General features: G+C 40.4%; 1 protein-coding gene across 4 annotated transcripts in view; it reads right to left on the bottom strand.

Annotated features, from left to right (window-relative positions):
- SH3TC1 (SH3 domain and tetratricopeptide repeats 1) overlaps positions 1-23,690 on the bottom strand; it is a 51,129-nt gene that overhangs the window by 16,564 nt on the left and 10,875 nt on the right. For 3 of the 4 annotated variants that reach the window (XM_073342616.1, XM_073342617.1, XM_073342619.1), the window contains 9 exons: positions 22,765-22,836; positions 20,023-20,150; positions 13,422-13,527; positions 11,489-11,647; positions 10,533-10,710; positions 8,516-8,589; positions 5,228-5,423; positions 4,011-4,144; positions 327-368 (listed from right to left, as the gene is read on the bottom strand). In XM_073342616.1, the coding sequence (XP_073198717.1) occupies positions 327-368; positions 4,011-4,144; positions 5,228-5,423; positions 8,516-8,589; positions 10,533-10,710; positions 11,489-11,647; positions 13,422-13,527; positions 20,023-20,150; positions 22,765-22,836 (1,089 nt within the window). Of the gene's footprint in view, positions 1-326; positions 369-4,010; positions 4,145-5,227; positions 5,424-8,515; positions 8,590-10,532; positions 10,711-11,488; positions 11,648-13,421; positions 13,528-20,022; positions 20,151-20,518; positions 20,535-22,764; positions 22,837-23,690 lie in introns of those variants that run through there. The other variant, XM_073342618.1, reaches the window with a different exon arrangement.

The raw sequence follows: 23,690 nt of genomic DNA, 5'->3' as shown, positions 1-23,690 counted from the left end.
TGATCACACCCTAAGAGCATGAAAGTGTTTGTAGCAGATTCTGAACACTTCATGGGTGTCACATAACACATTCTGCCTTCCTAGCCAGAGAAATTCACTGCAGGAATGCATGGCAAGGGAAAACGGAGATCTGAAAAGGAGCATATAACAACAATAGGGATCCACACAACCTTTCTGTGAACAGGCACAGAAGGTGGGTGGGGGGGGAATCATACCAAACAGAAACGATTTTAAAATGTGAAATCCTGTTAATTTTTCCCACAATAGGATCAGAAACAAAGACCTAAGATGATCAAAAATAATATAAAATATATTATACATTTTACCTTGTTCTTGAGGGTTCTGAAATTCTAATTCTTCTAATCTGTCTGAAAGAAAACGAAAATAGTACCAGTAATTATACTCTGTCTTTTCTCCAGCAGGATTATTTAAGCCTTTCTACCTACAGTATTTCAGGTGCGTTATGGACGTTAAAAAGAATGGATCATTTATATAAACTTGTAAACATTAACAAAAAGCTTAGTTCACTGGTGAGCTACTCCTATGCTTATGACTCCCTTCTTCTACACTATTACAGTCGTTCATATTCTCTGCACAACAACCTGTAATATTTAAGAGTAATGGTACCTCTTCCTGAGCATATGGCAATGTACAGCTATACATGTAAAACTGACCTGGAATTATAGTAGGTGGCTGTTGCATTACACAATATCTATATAATCTAGTGGTAATATTAGAATATATTTTTGGTTTCTATGATGGGACTGTATAAAAATATAAAGCTGTCCCCTTGAATGCAGCATAATGGTATAACATACTGTTTTTTTGGGTTGACACATTATAACACAGATTTTCTAAGCGCTATATTCACAATCCAGATTTAAATGCTGTGTGTGTGTTTAACAAAGCACATCTAAAGAAGAGCTAAGAATGGTCATATTATGTAGAACAGACCATCAAATCTTCCACAAAGGATTTCCAATCAATTGCAGACAACCTCCATAACTGGTAATGGTATCTCGTTCCTTAACAAGTTCTGGCTTATGTCAATTGCTGTAGGATAATTTGTTTGATTGCATATTCTTCTATTGATGTTTCGGATAAAATTCAGTTACTCACATTATAATGAATGAGTTCACTGTCCTTCACATGCTAAATGCCAGCTAAAGCTGCGAAGAGTGTGAAGGATATGGCAGAAAGTCTAAAATATAGACTCATGGAGCTAAGTCACGTTAAAGCAGGTTTGAAACGTTTTTGTTTTAGAAGGCATTTAGAATGACATGTGGAGTTAATTAATGGCTTTATGCTGGTACTTGCAGTATTTGCTTTGTTGTACATCCCTTCTGATTCTTTTGTGCATAAATGCCATAATATTTTGCGTGTGTGTGTGTGCATAAATGCGATAATATTTTGTGTGGGTGTGTAAGTAATTCTATACCATGGTCATGGACTCTGTGATGACAACAGTGTCAGATCTTCAGCTGGTGTATATTGACGTAGCTCCACTGACTTCAGTGAAGTTATGTTGATTTATACTAGCTGAGGACCTGAGCCACAGATTAAATAGGATATTATTTTCAGATTCTTATGTCATGCAAATCCTGTCATGTTCAGTAAATGGTACTCCTAGTAAAAGTCAAGGAGAGATATTTTTCTTTAGACAAATGTTGTGTTTGACAAACACAGCAAGGGACAATTTCAAAAACACCATAAGAAGCTGTTCTTAGGGAATGGGAGCCTAATCCTATTTCCACGAAAGTCAGTGAGAGCTGCGGCATTGAGTTTAAGAGACTGATTCCAAGGCCAGAATGGACCATTGTGATCATCTAGTCTGACCTCGTGTTTAACACAAGCCATAGGACTTTTCCAAGAAAAATTCCGAACGCATATCGTTTAGAAAAACATCCAATCTTGATTTTAAATTTGCCCGGGATAGAAAATCCAGCACCACCCTTAGTAAGTTGTTCCAGTGGTTATGTACTCTTAGCATTAAAGATTTATGCCGTATTTCCAGTCTGAATTTATCTAGCTTCAACCTCGTGTTATACCTTATTTTACTAGATTGAAGAGCCCTTTATTAAATATTTGTTCCCCATCTAGGCCTAGGTGCTGAGTATTTTTTCTTCCCGGGGGTGCTCCACCCACCCAGAGGCCCCACCTCCTCCTTCAAAGCTCCGCCCTCACTCTGCCTCTTCCCAGCCCCACTCTTCCCCCTCCCTCAAGGCCTGACCCTCACTCTGCCCCCTCCTTCAAGGCCCCACCCTGGCTCCGCCTCTTCCTGCCTTCCTCCACCCCCCTCCCTGAGGCCTCCACTCACTCTCTCCGCCCTTTCCCAAGCCCCTCCCCAGCCACCAAACAGCTGTTTGGCAGCACCGAAAAACAGCTGTGACTGGTGGGCACTGAGCACCGGCTATTTTTTTCCCCATGGATGCTCTGGGGTTGGAGCACCCATGGAGTCGGTACCTATGCACTTAGGTACTTATAGACTAATCAAGTCACACCTTAAACGTCTCTTTGTTATGCTAAATATATTGAGCTCCTTGAATCTATCACTATGTGATGGGATGTATAAGCCCCACCCTGTGGAACCAAGTGTTAATGAGCAGTTTTGGGCCTAGAAGGCCCCATCCAGCCACACCTGCTGGGCATGCTCACATTGGAGGCAGAGCTCAGTCAAGGTGGACAGAGTAAGCAAACAGTCCTATGCTGTTAGCTCCTGCAGGAGGTACCACACTACCCAAACCAGGCCCCACTGCTGAAGGCTTCATGGAGACCAGGAACGGCAGGCCGCCATTTAAGAAAAGCCTCTGGATCATTGTCAGGGAGAACCTCTCCTTCCCCTGCACCCTATGAGTCCATAAACAGGCCCTGTTTTGACTTTGGAAGGACAGAGGTTGAGGTACGAAGTGACCCAGGGAACAGACTTGGTGGCGTCCGCCCCCAGGCTGTATATCCAACCTGCCAGTCACAGGGTCCAGTGGAGTAGGGAGGGCCCAGGTTCCCCTACCATCAGCTCCACAGGCTCCCATCACCTGATAATACCTCTGGACTCAGATGCAACAAGCCTCCCGTTCCCAAACACACTATAAGATGTGTTCTCATGGCTTTTCTCTGAAGCGTCTCCAATTTCCTTTCAGGACTGGACACAGTATTCCAGTAGTGGTTGCACCAGTGACAAATGCAGAGGTAAAATAACCTCTCTACTACTACTTGAGATTCCCCTGTTTATGTATCTAAGGACTGCATTAGCCCTTTTGGCCACCGCATCACATCAGGAGCTCATGTTCAGCCGATTATCCACCACCACCTCCAAATCTTTTCCAAAGTCGCTGCTTCCCAGGATAGAGTCCCCCATCTTGTCAGTATGGCCTACAATTTTTGTTCATAGCAAAGTGGGAGGAGAATGGCCCCCTATTGTTTCTATCTGTGTATGGAAAAGTGAGAGGGCTTTTATAATGATAATAACTTTACATCAAAAATGCCACTGCTATGAGAAAGAGAATGTTATTTCTTTGAACTGACATATTATAGCTATTTTTCTACACTTTGAAATCTCATTCAAGCATAAAGGTGTGTGTTTACATTAGTATTCAACCTTAACTGAGAACAATACAATACAGTATTTGGCTGTATGCATTGCATCTTTTATAATGCAGCAACCTGTAACATTTTAAAGCTGCAAGATCTATTCAACTGTGAAAAAGTTTCTTGGAGGCATGTTGGAGCCACATTGTTTGAGTCATTCAAAAGTGGACAAAAAAGTCTGGGTGAATACCCTGCAGTGACAGTCTTTTGTCAGCAGGAGATTCGTGTAGATGATCTAAAAGGACTTTCCACATGCAATTTCTGTGATATAAATGCACCTGCCAATAACATTCAAAATGCCTATAAATGGGGAAAACGTCTCATTGAGATACAGAAAGAAATCAAAAATAACTGAGGAGTAATGGGAACTATGCATGCATCTGGAGGAGAGAATCCATCCCTCAAAGAATAGAACCTATCCTTACCTACTCTATACACAGTGCAAACTTCTGTATTTGACGTCTGCTTCAATAAATGCACCACATCCTCTTCCACAACATTTCTTTCTTTTGCGAAAAAAGATTTCTCTTCCTTATCAAGAAAATCCAGATTTTGTTGTCTACAAAAGGGAATAGTAAGTTTGAATAACAGCTATCATATTTCTTATTCCTTTGCGTTATTAGTATATTTGGATTATGCAGCACACGAACATAATATGCACTTTGTCCCTCTTTATTAGCTTGCCCACTAGAGGATATCAGCCTACTACTGCTTCCAGCTAAATGACTAACTCTTTTAGTTCAAGTGTCATAGGTCTCAGCTGCAGAGCTGAAGATCCAAGGTTTAAACCCTGCTAACAAACCACGCACGGGTTTATTATACTTTGTGCTTGTTACAGGAAATGGTGAAAATCTTTGCATTATCATAGAATCAATTGTGGTGTGTTCAAAATTGATAATGGTAACTGTGCATACAAATGTATATTGATAATGCCAATTGTGCATGCTGGTAATCCTTTTTCAAGCACATCAAAGGAAGTTTTATCAATATTCGTGTATCATGGTAGCATTTTATTACAACAGTCATTCACTGTGCTAAGATTGCATGTATCACAATATTTCTTTTCCAATAATCTTTAGGGCCAAATTTTCAAATGGGCCTCAAAAATTGCACCTGCAAGTTTTATAAGCATACTGTTTCCATGTGCAAACCCTCCATATGTTTGAATCAATGAGCTCCACTCAGTTCAAGATGATACAGCCTGCAGTGCCCACAGACTGCATACACCTCAGAATAGAAATGTTTGCAATCTATCCTAGGAAAGTTAGGAGTTAACCTGCCAGTGGCCTGAGGGTACCAGTGTGATCCTTGGGTGCCTCTGTCTAATATGGATCACTGGAGGTCACAGAGTATGGAGACTATTGAAATGAAAGACCCAAGGCAAGAAAAAAATAGACTGAATCAAGTGGGTACGATGTGCCTTCTGGGACAACAGGAACTGCTCACATTTGGATCTGGGTTACTAATGGAGGAGAAGCAGCTTATGCTACAGTTTTCTTTGTTCCATGTCACACAATGGAAACTCTCTCCATAAAGAGATGTAAGAGTTTTACAAACAAAAGGTATATTAAAAGACTTTAAAAAAAAATTTTGACTGTGCCCCTTTAAATGCATTGGTTAAAATATAATGCATAGTACTTACTCAGTTCCAGAGGTGTCAGGTTTAACGTGGCTGGTCTTTACAAAACCAATTTGTCCCGTCAACATATGTCTTCCAACAAACCACTCCAGACATTCTATGAAGTAGCCAATGATTTCAATTTTGTCTCCACTCTGGAAGCTAATCTCTTCAGGCACAGCACTTGCATAACTAATCACTGCTTCAGAAGATCCCGTAGCTGCATAATAAGGTTTTGGAGATACATTAATTTGAAAATATGACTACATAAGCATTTAACATCATGGTGACTCAGCATAACGAGGGAGAATATTATGGCCAAAGACATTGTTGTGAATTGCACTCATGGTGAGGAGAGATTTATTACTTTTTGATGCTTTGAAGCAAGCAATTGCTTTCTAGAGCACTACAGTATTGTATAAAGGCATCAAATCTATCTCACAGTCCTTCAACCCATATAAAACAGTATTTAAAATGTATTCAAAATTCCACTTGCTTTAAAGATGAACATAATGGTCATTTACCTACTTTTGTAACAGACTAGAAAAAAAAAAGAAGAGGCGAATAGATTTTGCAATACCCACTTGTGAGTTTGATAGAAAGAAAATCCCCATAAGTAAACCCTGTGGAAGCAGGAGCTGGTATGGTCCAAACAAGAATGGAGATGGGACTGCAATCTAAATATCCCCACATCGGCAATGCCCACTGTTAAAGGGATGCATCTAACATCATAAATGTGTGTTACTTAGAGTTAAATGCACCACAGCTGCATTTGGTGTTTTGGATTGCTGTTTTCTTAGGGAAAATTTGGTTAAAGCACCCCATCACCTTTATTCCTGCTTCGGCTGGAACAGTGATTGGTTCTTCTGGACGCTGCCCTGACCAAAACATGTCTGAGGGATGCTAATTGGCTCTGGTGGTAACTAATACATCAAAAAAAATTTTTTTTTTAAAAAAAAGCTAGAAAGATGTTAAAAAATTCAATCCCCTCTTTCCTCCATTTTTTGAAAAGCTCGTGAGCTGATTGACATTTTTTTAAGATTTCAAATTTCAAAAACAAACATTAAAATTAAGTCTTTTCTGCTTTCTTCCAATCAATCCAGTAATTACAAGTGAGTGCTCTTATTATTCTCAGATTTTACCTATGTAAGCAGTGTCAGGATGAGCTCCACCCTGACATCTGGTGGTGAGGTGTGGCAAGTTGTGGAAAAGAACTTCAGGGGCCGATCTCATTTGCATAGGCACACCTACCCCGCCTAGAATGAGGCTATAGCTGCCCAAGTGGTCACTTTGGCTGCTGTGGGATCCCCAGTGTCTCTGTTATTGGGGCAGGAAGAATAAATTGTTATTACCCTGATTATGGGAACTGTGCTTGGAACTGTACTTGGCCTTTTGTTATAATGGAGGGACTCACCATCAACTAAGTAGTACTCTCTAGGCAAGGGTCATGGGTTCCAAAACTCTGTGAATGGAGAGAGGCTGTGGACAAGTATTAATACTTGGTGGCATGGCCCCTTGGTGAGGGCCTTACATGCTAATTGCACTTCCTCCTCTCTCCACTGTGGAATATCAGAGCTAATTTTGATTTCATTAGAAGTTTAGTTACAGGCTGCTGAGCTCACTTTGGGCTAATAGTGCACCAGCACTGAGGCTCCCCTACTACAAGCTGAAGTCACCAAAGAACTGAACTGACTAAGAGCTGAAATCACTGAGCAAATACTCACCAGCAACCACACACCACATAACAAACACACTAACCCAGGAACCTATCTTTGTAGCAAAGACCATTGCCAACTCTATCCACATATCTATTCAGGGGACACCATCATAGGGCCTAATCACATCAGCCACACTATCAGAGGCTTGTTCACCAGCACATCTACCAACATGTGCCAGCTATGTCCCTCTGCCATGTACATTGGCCAAACCGGACAGCCTCTACACAAAAGCATAAATGGACACAAATCAGACGTCAAGAATTAGAACATTCAAAAACCAGTTGGAGAACACTTCAACCTCCCTGGACGCTCAATTACAGACCTAAAAATCGCAATTATTCAACAAAAAAACTTCAAAAACCGACTCCAATGAAAAAAGGCAGAACTGGAATTAAACTGCAAACTGGACACTATTAAATTAGGCTTGAATAAGGACTGGGAGTGAATGAGTCATTACACTAACTAAAAACTATTTCCCCATGCTAATGTTCCCCCCTACTGTTACTCACACCTTCTTGTCAACTGTTTGAAACGGGCCATCCTAATTATCAACACACAAGTTTTTTTCTCCTGCTGATAATAGCCCACCTTAATCGACTGGTCTCGTTAGAGCTGGTATGGCAAACCCCATTTTTTCATCTTCTCTGTATATATATATATATATGTATCTTCCTACTGTATTTTCCACTACATGCATCTAATGAAGTGGGCTTTAGCCTACGAAAACTTATGCTCAAATAAATAGGTTAGTCTCTAAGGTGCCACAAGTCCTCCTCGTTCTTTCTGCTGATACAGACTAACACAGCTACCACTCTGAAACAGGTCTTTTGGGGATACTGATACTTTAGCTAAGGGTAGCAGGATTTGTTCTATAGTAAATAAATGTGAATACATGCACGGTGTACCTGTTAAATAGATCTATGACTTTATGTTAGTCTAGAAGTATAATGATTGGAATAAGTCAAAGAATGGAAAACAAAATAAACCATAGTCAGAAAATAACTGATCATCTGGTACATGGGCTGCTGTGGCTGTTTCAGACAAAAATATATGTGAACCGTGTGTGTGAACATGTGTTCATTATATGTAAATGCTTTCAATTTCCAATTTTCCTTCTTTTCTTTACGAACTTTAAATGTCAGACCTATGGAATAGTTTATTAATGTATTTCTTTTGACTGGAATATATTACATATCTACTTGATATATGTGCCTTGAAGTATGAATGAATATTTATGAGCAAAACAATAAAATAAAATTGAAAAGTCAAGAAAATAGACCTTCAGAGTTTAGACACATGCTAGACATCATATTGCTAGACATTAATTAGACACATGGCTATTGCCTGTAAAGCACCTCTGGATGAAAGACACTCAGTAGATATGCTATGCTTAAATCTAGTTGTAGGCAGAAATTTATGCCAGCCATCCTATATTACAGCACCATAATTGCTATGGCAATTTTGCTATTCTAGTACAGCTAAATGAGAAGGTGCAAACATTACCAAACCCTGTAAAATCTAGCTCTGGGAATTTATATAATGCCGTTTAAATATCTATAAAATTAGATGCAAAAGTTTAGATGGAGTTTCTTACCTATTTGCTTGCTGCATTTAGACTCCATTTTGCTAGCAAAATGAACAGGATCAGAGTATACTTTAAGAAACCATCTAGAGGAAGGAAAAAAGGACACTGGAATAAGTATCTGAAACACCTCCAGAAGGTTTTAATAGAGGCAGGGATATTCTAAACTCCTATTTCTTCAAACTTTTATTGATTTCAGTGCTTCTGCTTGTCCACTTTAAATACATATATGACATTTATCAGTGTGGTAACTGAGCACCATAGAATCTGAAGGAGACTGGAAATATAATGGAATGATATCCTGTCCATTTCTTGATTATGCAAACCATGTAATTGTTGAACACTCTTTACAGGTACAGCTAGCTGGAAGAAGAAAGGGAACAGGGGGCAGGGGGGAATCATAACATTTTTCACTATTTTTTCCTAATTCTTGGTTGAAATTTTGTTTTGGTGCATATTTGCTTGCCAGCTCCACCTCAAAAAGGTATTGATGACCACAGAATTAAATTATTCAATATGGCAAGTTAACAAAGCAGCAATAACTGACTAATTTAGTCATATAATAGAGCTGTGATAAGACATTCAACATGAAATTTAACACTTTATGCATTTCCCTGATTTAAAGTTTGCAGAGCTTTAGTAAAAATGCTGTCAAGTATCAGGAGGTAGCCGTGTTAGTCTGTATCCACAAAAACAAGGAGTATAAGCTTCCGTGGGTAAAACACCACTTCTTCAGATGCATGGGTGTTTTACCCACGAAAGCTTATGCCCAAATAAATCTGTTAGTCTTTAAGGTGCCACCGGACTCCTAGTAAAAATGCTGTGGTTCATGTAAAACTCTCTAGCCTTGAGGGGCAGGGACTGTTGTTTTGTTCTGTGTTTGTACAGAGCCTAGCACAATGCAGCCTAGTCCATGGCAAATTAGTAATGGTAATAATAATAAGCCCTTTTTTGTCAAAGGAAAAGATAGGCTCGATTATCTGTGAAAGTTTCAAGTATCTTTTACTAATACATTTCATATTGTGAGTATCAGCTGGGATGGGTTATATGAATGAAGTGAAATGGTATTTGGTTTGCTTTGCTGATTGGTTCAGCTAACCCATTCACTCAGGAGGGTCAGCAGAAGCCATTTTGATTTAATTGGACTTGTTTTTCTAGATTAAGCCGCTGTATTTTAAGCGTGCTCCTTCAGCCAGTAGGAAAAACAAAACACAGAATTTCTGCTTTTCTTCTAGGGCTCAGGTATATTTCCTGGGATCTCTTAGTAACCACAGACACTAACTTATGGGCTCTGCTTCAGACTCAGATTTCTATGGGCCAGCAGCACCACTAGAGTGGTTCTCTGCTGATCAGGGCTTAATTTGTAATGAAAGAGGTGCCGGGGCTCGAGCAATTTTTTTACATTCATAACTGATGCAGCAAGCCCAGAGGTGCCAGGGCTATAAATTGCCAAATCTAGAGGTGCTACAGCTCAGCACTGGCACAAATTAGGCACCAAGGCTGATCCCACTCACCTGGATTTAGGGATTAGTGACCCTGGGCTGATCCCAAAGGAGACTGCAAAAAGGAGCTTGACTGCCACCTGCCAAAGAAGCTGGAGTGATGTAAGAGGCCAGCAATCCTTCCCCACTAAGATGACGTAAGTGAAAACTATTTTTTCCATGTTTTGGATTTTGAAAGTGAAAATCTTTGACACCACTATAGAGCTTTTCAAAACCTAGGTCATTTCCATTGCATCCTTAAACATCCAAGTGGATAGCCACCAGAGTCAGGAAGAAGGGACATTGGTTTAATATCTAATACAAAAGATAGTAAACCATCTCCCTTAATACTGCACTATGGCATCAGCACTTATTTATCTGACTTGGTATGGAACTTAAGAAGGAAATGAGTGAGAGATCTGTAGACCTCCTGAATAAAGGAGGGAGCCCTCCAAAGCCAGCTACAAAATGCTGTCAGTTTAAAGTTGTCTGTATATAAATACACATTCTTATACATATGAAATAGGAAATTGAAGTCAGGTGCCTACTGATGAAAAGGAATCAAAGTCTCTGCAGCAGCTTTAGACACTGTGGTCAGGTCTTCACCCAGTGATCCACCAGAGATGTCTTCAGTAACTCTTCTGTTCTCTTGATAAACTTTCACTGCCATGTCTGCAGCAGTTGTCTCTCTTACGAGGTTGTCAGGACATAATACAAAGAAAGTTCCTTAAAAAGAAATAAAATATATTTCATATTTTACAGAGATTGAATTGTTTTAATGTCACATGTGGCTTTTAACACAAGCATCTAGAATGATCATTTTAATTGATATTAATTCAGAAGACTATTTTTAATCACTATTTTAACACATTTTTAAATTCTAAACTTTTATTAGAGTGAATTTAATGCAAACTAAAATGACATTTATAGTGCAAAATGTGGAGCAGAGTCAACAACTACTAGTAACTGTAGAAGTCTTTTAAATTGTAACATTAGAAGGTATCAAAGGACTTAAGACACACTTGGTGATATAGTGCCCCAGGAAGTGATTTTGCAGTCCTTGCTAACTCATTGGTGTCAATGAAAGTACTCGTGTGAATAAGGGTTGCAGAATTTGGGTCACTGCATATTTTTAAAGTCTGGAAGTTTTTAACGTTCCTAGGTAGGTTTGTTTACTGGGCTTGTAGAAGAAAAACATTTTAAAAAATGATCTGCAGCTATTTATGCCATTTACTGCCAATGCTTCTAAAAAGATTCAAGATTCTTCTAACTTTGTACAATACTATGGTTTTTGTTCCAACTCTCTTTCTGTCTACATTCTGACGCAGTTAGTGTCTGATTCAAACCCAGTGAAATTAGTGGAAAGGCTTCCATTGATTTAACTGGAAATAGATTAAACCCCAACTTTTCACTCTTACATTTTCAAAACCAAAATCTTTAAGGGGCAGTGGGGACTATACTTGTTTCTATATAGTTATCCTTTTACAAATACAATCTTCCTTACCTTCCTGTATTAAGAGACCTCTGTACATCAAATTTAGAGACTCTTCATTTATATCGACTTCAATTCCAGCTTCTTCTTGTTTATCCTCATTCTCTTCTTGGGAACAGAGCCAGAAAGACTGATCTAGCAACAAATTCTCCATGCAGTGATTTATAAAACCTAGTAAAAAATTAAGGTGGCCTCTTTAATTAAATTAACACAGAGACTTCTCCAAAAGGCAATAAATGGTGGTTACCAGTCAGACAATCCAAATTATTGCTTAAAATACAATGTCCAACTGCTGTTGGATTGCAGTATTGGCAAAATGCACATGCACAACTCTCATTGACATCGAGAGGAATCTATGACAGACTCAAGGATATACACATAAGAGACATGAATGGATCGATGCTGATTTATTCATCGGAGTATCTGGCCCAGTAGGAGTAGCAGTGAATTTTAAGATTTTCATTTATTTCTACTGCCAACAAATAGCAATTTGCAAATAGCAGCAAATATGTAAGGGATGCATTTAAGAAAAGGCCATGAAGCCCAGATATTGATGGGGGAAATGTCAGAGTTCTAATCAAAGAGTATTTTGCATAATCAGCTGCTCAGTGCCTCATGATACGTGCTGTTCACAAAGGTCTTGCCAGCCCATTAGCCAGCAGTGCCTACTCCTCTTGTCTTTCTTCATCTTACTAGACTTTTACTACCACTGCAACAAGTCCTGTCATCAGTTCCCTACTTCTTCCTAACATTTTTCATCCCTAACTGCGTGGAATTCAAGACTCAAGAGCAAAAACATTGGCATCAGGATCATGAATAAACTGAGCAAAATTATATGTCTACAAATGAAGTTCTCTAGATGGAAAACATCATGGGATTTTCCATCTCTGACATACTTCCCTGCAGGATTCTCTCACCACTTACTTAGTCCCAAACTGTCAAAATTGTCCTCCAATATTGGATGCTCAACTTCAGACACCTAAGAGGTGCTGAGCTCCCAAAACTCCAGTTAAAGTCAATGGAAGCAACCTGTGTTCAGCAACTCTCAGAATCAGGCCTAAGGCCCATATTTTCAAGGGTCAAAATTTGAGATAGCTAGAGCCTGATTCCAGCGGTGCCTAACACCTTTAAGCCGGATTTGGCGGTGGTCAACATCTCTTAAAAGTTTGGTTCTAAATCACTGAAGTTGAGCACCCAAAAATGTAGGCAATGAAAAAACATGGACATGTTTGAAAAATTGCCCTTAATTTCCTATATAAAACTCTCCATGGTGTTCTCAGAGATTAATCTGGCAGACACAAATAGCTAATCATTTCTGTATTCTGAATCTTGTATGCCTTACATCTTAAAACTCTCACTCAGTGCAATAGGACATAGAGATGATACCATTTTACAGAGTTTAGAACATGCAAGGCCTATATTAGAATATCTGCTTTGGAAGATAGCTGAATAATTATGCATGCATGTGAACTAGAATATCATCCCTAGAATCATACTATCTATGTGACAAGAATGAATTTTTCTTTAAGATGCCACTGTTAATAGGATAATTAATTCTCCTTGGGAAAGACAGTATTAGGAAGATGGAGGCTTGGTCCAGTGTTTAGGGTTCTAGTTTGGGCCATGGGATACCTGGGTTTAATTCCTGGTTCTGCCACAGATCTCTTGGGTAAGTCATTTCATTTATCTGTTCCTCATCTGCAAAATGAGGATAATCGTACTTCCCTACCTCAAAGGGTGTTGTGAAAATATAAAAGACTGAGGTGCTCAGATGAGGGGGCAGATAGATAGTATTGCTTTAAAACAATCAAAATTATACATTAAGAACCAGTGCTTTTATCTTGCTAATCCCTTTCAACAATTGTTTCCAGCTAATCAAAAAGTTATGTCTACAATAAAAATACAACAAAAATATTGAACAGTCCTGCAGATGAAATTGCTTTACCAAGGGAATAGTAGGTTAAAAACTTCCATATTTCTTCAAATGTTTTAAATGTCACCACTATAAGATCTTGGTCACTGTGAATAGACAACAATCTGGCAGACAGCTCCTAACAAAGCAAACAAACACATTATTTCATTATACTCTTACAGGTAATAATAGATTCATTAAGTTATATTAATAATTAAATTCAAGAAAAATGTTTCTATAAACACATCCACAAAATCTGAAAATTAAAAAGCTGAGGTTCTTCATAGTGTCAGTTATTCATCCACATTGCACATACAGAATAGATGAAAAAATACACACTCCACTAACATCAATGGCAAAACTTCCATTGGCTTCACTGGGGCCAGGATTTCACCCAATACCTTTAGCTACCTGTTTGGGTCATAAACATTCACCTAAATGTATACTGTGGACAGATTTCTCATCTCATTTATACTCTAAAGCTACATTGGCCACCATAAAATTCCATTACAGTAAAATTCAGAAGAGTGTTTTCGTTTGCTGTTTTCTCGCGGAAAATTTAGCTAAGCTCCCTTTGCCGACAGAAATGAACAGTTACTACAATTTACACCAGTGTAACTGAAACCGGAATGTGATCCTGTGTGCGTATGAGAGAGAGAGAGAGAGAAAGAGTGTGTGTGTGTGTGAGACAGAACATTTAAAAGCTTAACTAATAATGTTACATCTGTGCCTTTTAGGGGAGTAAAAGTTACTGTGAAAGCCCACAATAAAAGGTGCACTATGAATAAGACAAGGCATGAACGAGGCTGGGGTCTCTTTCTCATAAGCTGTGTTGGAGCAGTATGTAAACCATGTCTGCAGTTATAAAGGTAAGAGCTACACAGCCCGGCAGGAGACCCCCTCATAAGCTAATGGAGATACAGTATTCCAGCAATTTCTAGCCAGCAGTCTTATTACAGAGCACGATTACCTTTCAACTACGAGATGTTTTAAAACTGTGGGCTAGAGCCTCAGCAGAGGAAGTGACCTTTTATCACAGTGTATGCACAAGAATGAGAATTAAGGTTGAGTTTACTATGTTGCTTCCCAACTGTGGCACGCTCATCCTCAATGTTCTAATAAGGCAGGATTTTAATGGAACATGTGTCAGAATATGGAGAGCACAATAAATCGTCTACTCTTCAAAGTAGCTTTGTCTGGTCACAAATTTGCAGTAAGTTTTACGGGAAAAAAAAGTTTTTAAATGATATAATTAATTATGAAAGTGGTGGTTGGACATTAGGAAAAATTGCCTGACTGTCAGGGTGCTTAAGCACTTAAACAAATTACCTAGGGAGGTTGTGGAATCTCCATCACTGGAGATTTTTATGAACAGGTTAGACAAACACCTGTCAGGAATGGTCTACTTATTACTTAGTCCTGCCTTGAGTGCAGGGGACTGGACTAGATGACCTATTGAGGACCCTTCCAGTCCTACATGTCTGTGATTCAAAGATTATTAATTCTGTAAAGAAACTGCCACACAAAGGTATGTTTAACACAACCTATGCCAGATAACATTTCACCCACTATTCCTTAATAAAAGAGTACTGACCTCCTTTGAAAAGCGCTTTGAAGTCTTCCAGTGAAAAGTGCTATATGAGAACTAAAAGAAAAGGAGTACTTGTGGCACCTTAGAGACTAACAAATTTATCTGAGCAGAAGCTTTCGTGAGCTACAGCTCACCTCATAGGATGTATTAAGTGGAAAATACAGTGGAGAAATTTATATACATAGAGAACATGAAACAATGGGTGTTACCATACACACTGTAATGACAGTGATCACTTAAGGTGAGCTATTACCAGCAAGAGAGTGGCGGGAAGGAATTGCAACTTTTAGGTCTGTAATCGAGTGACCAAAGAGATTACAGACCTAAAAGTTGAAGTTCTTCAACAACAACAACAAAAACTTCAAAAACAGACTCCAAGGAGAGACTGCTGAATTGGAATTAATTTGCAAACTGGATACAATTAATTTAGGTTTGAATAAAGACTGGGAGTGGATGGGTCATTACACAAAGAAACTATTTCCCCTTGTCTATTCCCACCCCCCTCCCACACCCCACTGTTCCTCAGACATTCTTGTCAACTGCTGGAAATGGCCCACCTTGATTATCACTACAAAAGATTCCTCCCCTCCCCCCACTCTCCTGCTGGTAATAGCTCACCTTAAGTGATCGCTCTCATTATAGTGTGTATGGTAACACCCATTGTTTCATGTTCTCTATGTATGTAAATCTCCCCACTGTATTTTCCACTGCATGCATCCCATGAAGTGAGCTGTAGCTCAGGGAAGCTTATGTTCAAATAAATTTGTTAGTCTCTAAGGTGCCACAAGTCCTCCTTTTCTTTTTGCGAATACAGACTAACACGGCTGCTACTCTGAAATATGAGAACTAGGTATTATTAGTAATATTTTACTCATTTCAATATCTTGGGAAATATTCCATCAATTTACACACAATTTATGTTATTTTTCATTTATATAACATAAATGGATTACAAAAAAATGCTGCTGTCTCTTTAAAAAACTGAAGCGTCTTATTCCCAGATGGTCCCCCTCATCTGCACATAGATCTATGTATTCCAGTCTCTACACCTGATTAAATATTAATACAAGAACAGAATTACAGTCTTCTGAGACCAAAATCTATTAATAAATTGCCTCCAAAGGCTGAAATATCACAACCTCTAGGCATCCTGCATTACTCAATATCAAAACAAATTCACCATTTTGTAAGTAAATTTGGCATTATAAATCTTGCTTTTCTTACCATCCTTTTCCTAAATCTGTTCTTAAACACTAGCAGTGCCTTAAAATCCAGTCATTTGTGCACAGTCGTTTCCCCGCCCCCAAGAACCATGCATCAAAACAGACTAGCAAGAAAACAGGTTATAAAGTCGGTAGAAATAACAATAGCAGACGTGTAATAAGAGATCTTGCACAGGAAAGAGACAACAACATGTAGAAATGGATACTATTAACTCAATGCTAAGTAATGAAGATTTCAGTGTTTGACTTGTTAGTGAGAGAGACGGGGAATCCATATTAAAATGGATAATGCAAACATGAACCATGCAGAAGACAACCACAGAAGATCAAATAGTTATTCCACCAACATGAAATGATGATGATTCAAATCATTTTTGAAACTGATGCTATTGAGTAAAAATGTTTGGACCCAAATCTATAGCATCCCAATACTTGGGGGCAATCCTATCCAGGTTTGGTGAGGAGCAGTGGTGAGCTGGAGCCGGTTCGCACCGGTTCATTGGAACCGGTTGTTAAATTTAGAAGCCCTTTTAGAACCGGTTGTTCCACGAGGGACAACCGATTCTAAAAGGGCTTCTAAATTTAACAACCGGCCAAATGTGGTGTCTTAGGCGCTGACTCCATAGGTGCTCCAGGGCTGGAGCACCCAAGGGGAAAATTTGGTGCACCCACCGGCAGCTCCCTGCCCCGCCTCTGGCCCCAGCTCACCTCTGCTCCGCCTCCACCTCCTCCCCTGAATGCGCCTCCCCGCTCTGCTTCTCCACCCCACACCCCAGGCTTCCCACAAATCAGCTGTTTGCACGGGAAGCCAAGGAGGGCTGAGAAGCAGGCAGCGGCTTTGCGCTCAGGCCCAGGGAGGCGGAGCGGAGGTGAGCTGGGCCGGGGGTGGGGGGCCGCGAGGAGAGCCTCCTGTGCCACAGCCAGTAACACGGGGGGGCGGGGGTGCGCCGGGGAACTGCTCCCCGCCCCAGTTCACCTCCGCCTCCCTGGGCCTGAGCGCAAAGCCGCCGCCTGCTTCTCAGCCATCCCAGGCTTCCCACCGAACAGCTGATTCGCAGGAAGCCGGGGGGCAGAGAAGCAGAGCTGGGCAGCGCATTCAGGGGCGAGGCGGAGCGGCAGTGAGCTGGGGCTGGGGAGCTGCTGGTGGGTGCTCTGCACCCACCAAACTTTCCCCATGGGTGCTCCAGCCCCGGAGCACCCACAGAGTCGGTGCCTAAGGCGCCACTTTGGATGTGATCAGTGGGGGGAGCAGCCGCTCCGCCTGCTGCCCCCCTAGCTATGCTCCCCCGCCCCTAGGAGGCAGGGGGACCTGCCAGATGCTTCCTGGGAGCCGCACCAGGTAAGCACCGCCGGGACTCCCCACCTTGCCCCCCAGCAGGCCCCTCTGGCTCTTAGGGGAGGGGTGGGCACCCACTACGGTGGCCCATGAGACCATCCTGCCTGGTTCTGGGGGCAGTCAGGGGACGGGGTGGTGGGTGGATGGGGCAAGGGTCCCGAGGGGTGGGGGGGATGTGAAGGAATGCGGGGGGTTGGATGGGGCAGGAGTCCCGGGGGGCGGGAGTGGGCAACAACCCCCTTGGGGGGTGAGGAGGGACCGGCTGTTAAGATTTTGGCAGCTTATCACTGGTGAGGAGCTCATCCGTAATGCAAACCCGTATTATGGGAGAATAAAAAAAAAAAAATGAACCCATGCCACTGATATGTAATTTAAAACTACAAATAGTCAACCCTGATAAATCCCATATTTATGCCTCTCTTCTTTACTTTACTTCTTTACTTACTTCTTCCAAACTGCTTGGAAAAATGTGATTTTTTTCCTTCCACTTTTTTACAAAAACACAAACAGCTAAAACTAGCTAGTTACGCTTTACATGCAATGCATTCAGCAGTTTTATTTAAAATGCCTTCTGCTTTGTTCTCCAGTATTTCTCGTTCCATTGCTATGGTAATAATTTTATTGTTTGGTTTTTTTCTAAATCTAGAACATAATGTCTTATTCCTTTCTTTACAGACATCTGCTATACACTTTATGTAACGTATAGTAACAATCACACTAATAAATAATTGATCCTATTCTTGTCCATTTCAATGTCCCAAATACTGTGGCTTATTTCACTTCCTCCAGTTGGGTTCATTTGTTCTATCAGTTGGTATTTGAGCTAAGAAAGGAAGGAGTGCATAACAAGACTAGTCTTGATTTTCACTGAGAGTCAGAAGATACAAAGGCGTCCACATGATTGTGTGTATCAATTCTGTGATCATTTATAGTTTGTCCCTTTTCATGTTTCTTCTTTTTCTGTAGACAGATTCTGCTTTCATTAAGTCAAGAAACTACTACTTCATGCCTATAGAGTTGTTTTCTGCATCCAGGTCAGAGACAAAGATACAAAGGATCTTACTTCCAAACATTCTTAATTGAATATTTTCAGTACACACAGTTTTGTGATATGGATAGCATTTCAGGTCCCTTTTACATTTGTATAAATTGTACAGTACCTGCAATTTGGGACTTACACACGTTATCTTATTAAATGAGTTGGTCTGGCACCTCTCACAATAGTTAGAATTTTTTTTTCTCTCTCTCTCTTTCTGTTTTTCTCCCACTTTTGTTGGACAGTTTCACTGGTAGGATGTGTTCTAGGCATATCCTTTTATACCTCCATTATGTGCATTAAAAGTGTGTATGAGGAAACTCAAGAGCTGTACCAATTTTCCATTTCTATATCTTGAATTCCATTTGCTTTTCACTGGGATGTTAAACTCCGTACTTCGTTTAACTGGTATTTTCTATTATTGTGGCGCTGTCTCCAGTGCATTACTCTAATCCGGTCCATTAATGAAGTGAAGTAGCCAGACTTTTAGAAGTGCTTACCGTGCAACACAGCCCATTTTTCTTAAATGGAGTTACTGAGTCCTGACTTCTTTTTAATACCTGGCCACTCTGAGTGCCTAAACAGGAGCTGAGCCCTTTCGAAAATTTGGCCATTATTGTCGATATTAATATTCATTCATTTTACTATATTTTGGATTTGTATGTATCTGAATATTTGGTAAACCTGCATGTTTTCTCTCTCATTTTACTTCATCAAACAGATGTTGTAATAGTGTGATCTGTCTGATCCTTTGAGAACTGGAAGTAAATTTCTGATATAAATAAGACCAAGTTATCCCAGAGTGCCACTGTCTCCATTATTATACCTTCTGTTCCTAAATACGTAACAGCTTCATGCCATTTAACGAATGGGCAAAATTCATCTGGGTTTCTAGTGTCGGCGCAAAGCCCTACACATCACTTAAGCCCTGTACAGGTATCAGGCCAGGTTGCCTATGCAAACCATATGTGTAATAGGAATAGTTTCCTCATTGGTCCTGCATAAGCCAATATAGAGGGTCCTCTTGTGAGAGCCTGTGGGCCCTTGAAGGGGGGGAAGAGACACATGTTGCTCCCACCTTCACATTTCCAAACTCAGGAGCATGCATTTTTGCTCCCCTGTGCCAGATGAGGTGAAGGAAAATCAGTCCTTTAATTTACATTAAATGGAGCAGATTGAAGCCAATGTCATCTCCTGTAAGCAAGTATGGCCCAGAGACATGTAGAGATCCCATTTTGATCTGAGCAATTTTGGTCACCCCCAAGTCAAAAATGACCGTGTCTGTGGACTGCATTTGACCACCTTCAATTTATACACACACATATACAAATGGGAGAACAGACCCTTGCACGTTTCAGAGGTTAGTTCGATGATGCTGAAATGTTTTGGTAGACTCTGTTATTGATAACACCCCAAACTGTTCTGTAAATATACCAGAGCTGACTTACACTAAAAACTGCCATGACCTCCCTGCTGTCATTCTCCAGAAGACGGAGTCGTCCTCTCAGTTCTCCCTGCAGTTGGGGGTCAGGAAGTCCACTCTTTCGTTTTACCATGATTAGCTTCAGGGAGATATCTGAGAAGAATATTGGTTTATAGTCACACAAGTTCTTTGGAATGGAAGAGCCAGTTCTGCCGCATTTCATTTATCAAGAAAAGGCTACTCTGCTGATCAAGAGAAATATAGAATAGAATACCACCACTAGCATGACATCCATGGGCATTTGCTAATTCTGAATCTACAAAAATACAAGGTTGTAAAAAAATAGTGAAACTCACCAGAATACAATGAATAATATTGTGCACTTTAACCTATTCCCGTTGCTCGGAGCAGCAATTTTAATAGGAATGACAATAAACTTTCACTTGAATGGGCCCCAAAGCACTTTACAAACCAATATGCTATAGAAACAATACACGGGGATCACTTCACCTACCACTCACATGCTGACATCTGTGGTGAGATGTGGCTGCTATTTAATAGCAGCTGGCAACATCACAAAAAAGTTTGAAAGAAATGAAAAATAACTTTTTCCAGCAGAAGCTGTGGGTGGGAGAAGGAAATTAGGGTAAATAGAATGTAGGTAGTTACCCTGCCTGAGTTAGAATTGAGCCAGGATACAAATTATTACTAGAACTGGTCATGTTTCCTCCGACCCCCCACTCCACCCCCATGGAAGACTTTGACTTTTTGTTGAAAAATCCACAACCAAAAATTTTTGGCTGAAACACAGACATTTTCAGTTTTCAGATGAAAAGTTTTCAACAAAATCTCAAAATTATCCATATAAAGTAAAAAAAACCCAAAAAACCCAGTCCTACTTATTATTCCCACTCATAGAATCTTTGAGGCCAAAATGAGCAAGACCTTGATTTTACATGTCTTTAGAAGTAGGGCACCAATAAAACACAATGCCCTCTAACAACAGGCTGAGGAACTGTTTCATTCCTAGTGCAGAGGGAAGAGAGCAACCTATTGAAAAATGTGTTCTCGCTAAGCCTTACCTAAGTGATTGTAATACCTTCCCCAAAACTGTATCTTCACACATTGTCCTAAACTGTTATGCACTGTTAGGAGTCACTTCTCCGAGGACCATTAACATTCTGACAGGCTCAGTTAATATTAAAGCTAATGTAACAACTTGTAAAATCTCTTTAAGGCTGGGTTGAAGGGTGTTATGGAAGGGCAAAGCATTATGAAGGAAATTGTTATTTAGCTGCGCATCAGTAAACTTAGAGTCAGTCATGAACATGATAAACTGTAAATGCTCTGAATACTATTGCTGAGATAAGTATTAATTTGTACCACTGACTCATTCACTTCCTTTGCAGCTATTAAACAGTACTTCAACCACAATAAATCCTAAAAACCATTATCAAATTTTCAACCAAATACACATACATGACCCTAATAAATAAGCAATTTCTGTACTTAAATACTAGATTTTTTTATGTTTTTTCTTCAAATTATTCCAAGAAATTAACCAATAATCCTGATAAATCACCCCCTTAATCAGCTAAAGAGTTAATATTGACTGATGTGAAACACTTCTCTCTGTGGAGGTTGAGCATGCTGCCCCCTTGGCCAATTTAGAACACACTTCAGGACTCATTAATATCAATTGGAGTCTACCTATTTATGTTACTAGGCTCTGAGTCAGATCTTTAAGAAGTAAGGGCTCAATTCTGCAAGGCGCTGAGCACTCCAGTCTGATTCAGTGAAAGACTTAAGCAGTTGTTATCCATTAAAGTTATTCCCTTAAAATTAATTACTTATGTATTTTGCTGGATCAAGCTAGAGTGCTCAGCATATGTGAATCTCTCCATTAACTTCAATGGGCTTTGGATCAGACTCTAATCAATTGGGACCAATTGGAATTCATGGAGTTGCATTTGCTTACAGTATGTTCAAGTTGGTTCAAGTTCTGGACCAAATGTCTAACTCACCAGAGCACAGCACTGCCTTTAGGACACCAAACCATCTTGAGGTATCGTGCAAGTCATTTACCTATGCATATATGTAGTTACTCTATTTGCTTGAAAACAAGGAAAAATCAGCATGAACTACAGTGGTTGCCTCTGAAAGTTTTATCCAATGGACTATTTATTTTCCCCACAGGTGTGGGGGGGAAATCTAAACAAACAGAACAGAAACATGACATTTTCAAGTCATTGAGCAGAACATGAGCTGCTCAACAACCATAAGTACTAGGGCTCAACTCCCATAAATACTAGGACTGCAACCCTGCTGCACCTCCGTACCCGGAAAGTATTCCTACATCTTTGCTAACAGATACAGCATGGCCAAACCTAAGGGTTCACAAAACATAGAGAGGGCCCTAAAGATCACGAGATTGACTTGAAAATCATGATATACCATAAATATTAAGTTCTTCTTATGGTGCCTTCTGGCTTGAGACCATTGAAGGTACAACATTTTCAGGCTTTTATCCAAGAAGACTTTGAATTTTGTTTTTTTAAATAAAAGCTGAGATTCTCATCATATCACATGCCTCCAGGAGCTAAGGTTTTAAAAAAAAAACATTAAACATTGTGAGACTTGTGATAAAATTGCAAGAGTTGGCAACCCTGGAAATATCACTTATCTAGTAGCTCAGCTGAAGAGCAAAGGTTAGTGGAAAAAAGCAAATACTCAAATGATGTGTAACAGAGAAAAAGGTCCTTCCTACCTGTTGGAAAACTTTCTGCTGGACTGGGTGGTATCCTTGAACTGGCCTTCAGGCAGTTATTCTGAGAAAAGTCTATAACAAATAAAATGTCTAGTAAGAGGCATTTTCATAATCAGACTGAGTAAAAACAGCATAAACATATTTTTAAAGTTCTGATCCTTTGCAGTGAACAGTAAAGGAAAAAGGTTGTTTATGCACAAAGAAAGTCCCAAAGACTTCTTAAGGGAATTTAAGGGTTTTTTAAGTCACCTCGCTCCAGAAGGAGAGATGGCAGCTCAGTAAACTGAGTGGCCATGCTGTAAGGCACTGGAAAAATCTCCTCACGCTGCCTCTTTCACTTCTGGGCCTGCTCTGGAAGAAGAGATGGAGGCTCAGTAACCCTCTGCCATCTCTCTTTTCAGAGCGAGGAGCCAGTTTTAGTGGTTCCCCATAAGGGATGGGGAACCCCTCCCTCCAGAGTCCAAACCCAGCTCAACTGCCATCTTTCCTTCCACTCACATCAGGCACCTTCCACCCGAGCTGAGCCCACCACGCTGGGATCTACATCTCCAGGGACAGGAAACTCTAAATGGCAAGGGTTGTACCACAGAGCCCAACCCAGAGGAGCAACCTGCAACTGAGCTCTCTAGGGCCGGTGGACAGGAATTGCCCAGCGTGGTCTTCCCAGCAATGGAGCGGGGACTCTCCAGCTGCCCCACATGTCCCTGCCCAAGCCCCTTCCACTCCCCCTTCTCTGGCTGACCATGATTCTTTTAATCCTCTCCTTACCAGTCACAGAGCCACCTACTCTCCCCTGATCAACAATATCCTTCTGCCTTCAGTCGCAATATCGCCATGCCCTGAGCCCCAATATCTCCCCTTTCCTGCCTTCTGCTCTCAGCCCCAATATCATCCCTGTCCTGCCTCTAGCCCCCAATATCTCCCCT

This window comes from Lepidochelys kempii, chromosome 4 (assembly GCF_965140265.1).
Source record: "Lepidochelys kempii isolate rLepKem1 chromosome 4, rLepKem1.hap2, whole genome shotgun sequence".
Taxonomy (NCBI): domain Eukaryota; kingdom Metazoa; phylum Chordata; order Testudines; family Cheloniidae; genus Lepidochelys; species Lepidochelys kempii.
The sequence above is the reverse complement of the archived record's forward strand: the minus strand, read 5'-3'. Positions and strand labels throughout refer to the sequence as shown.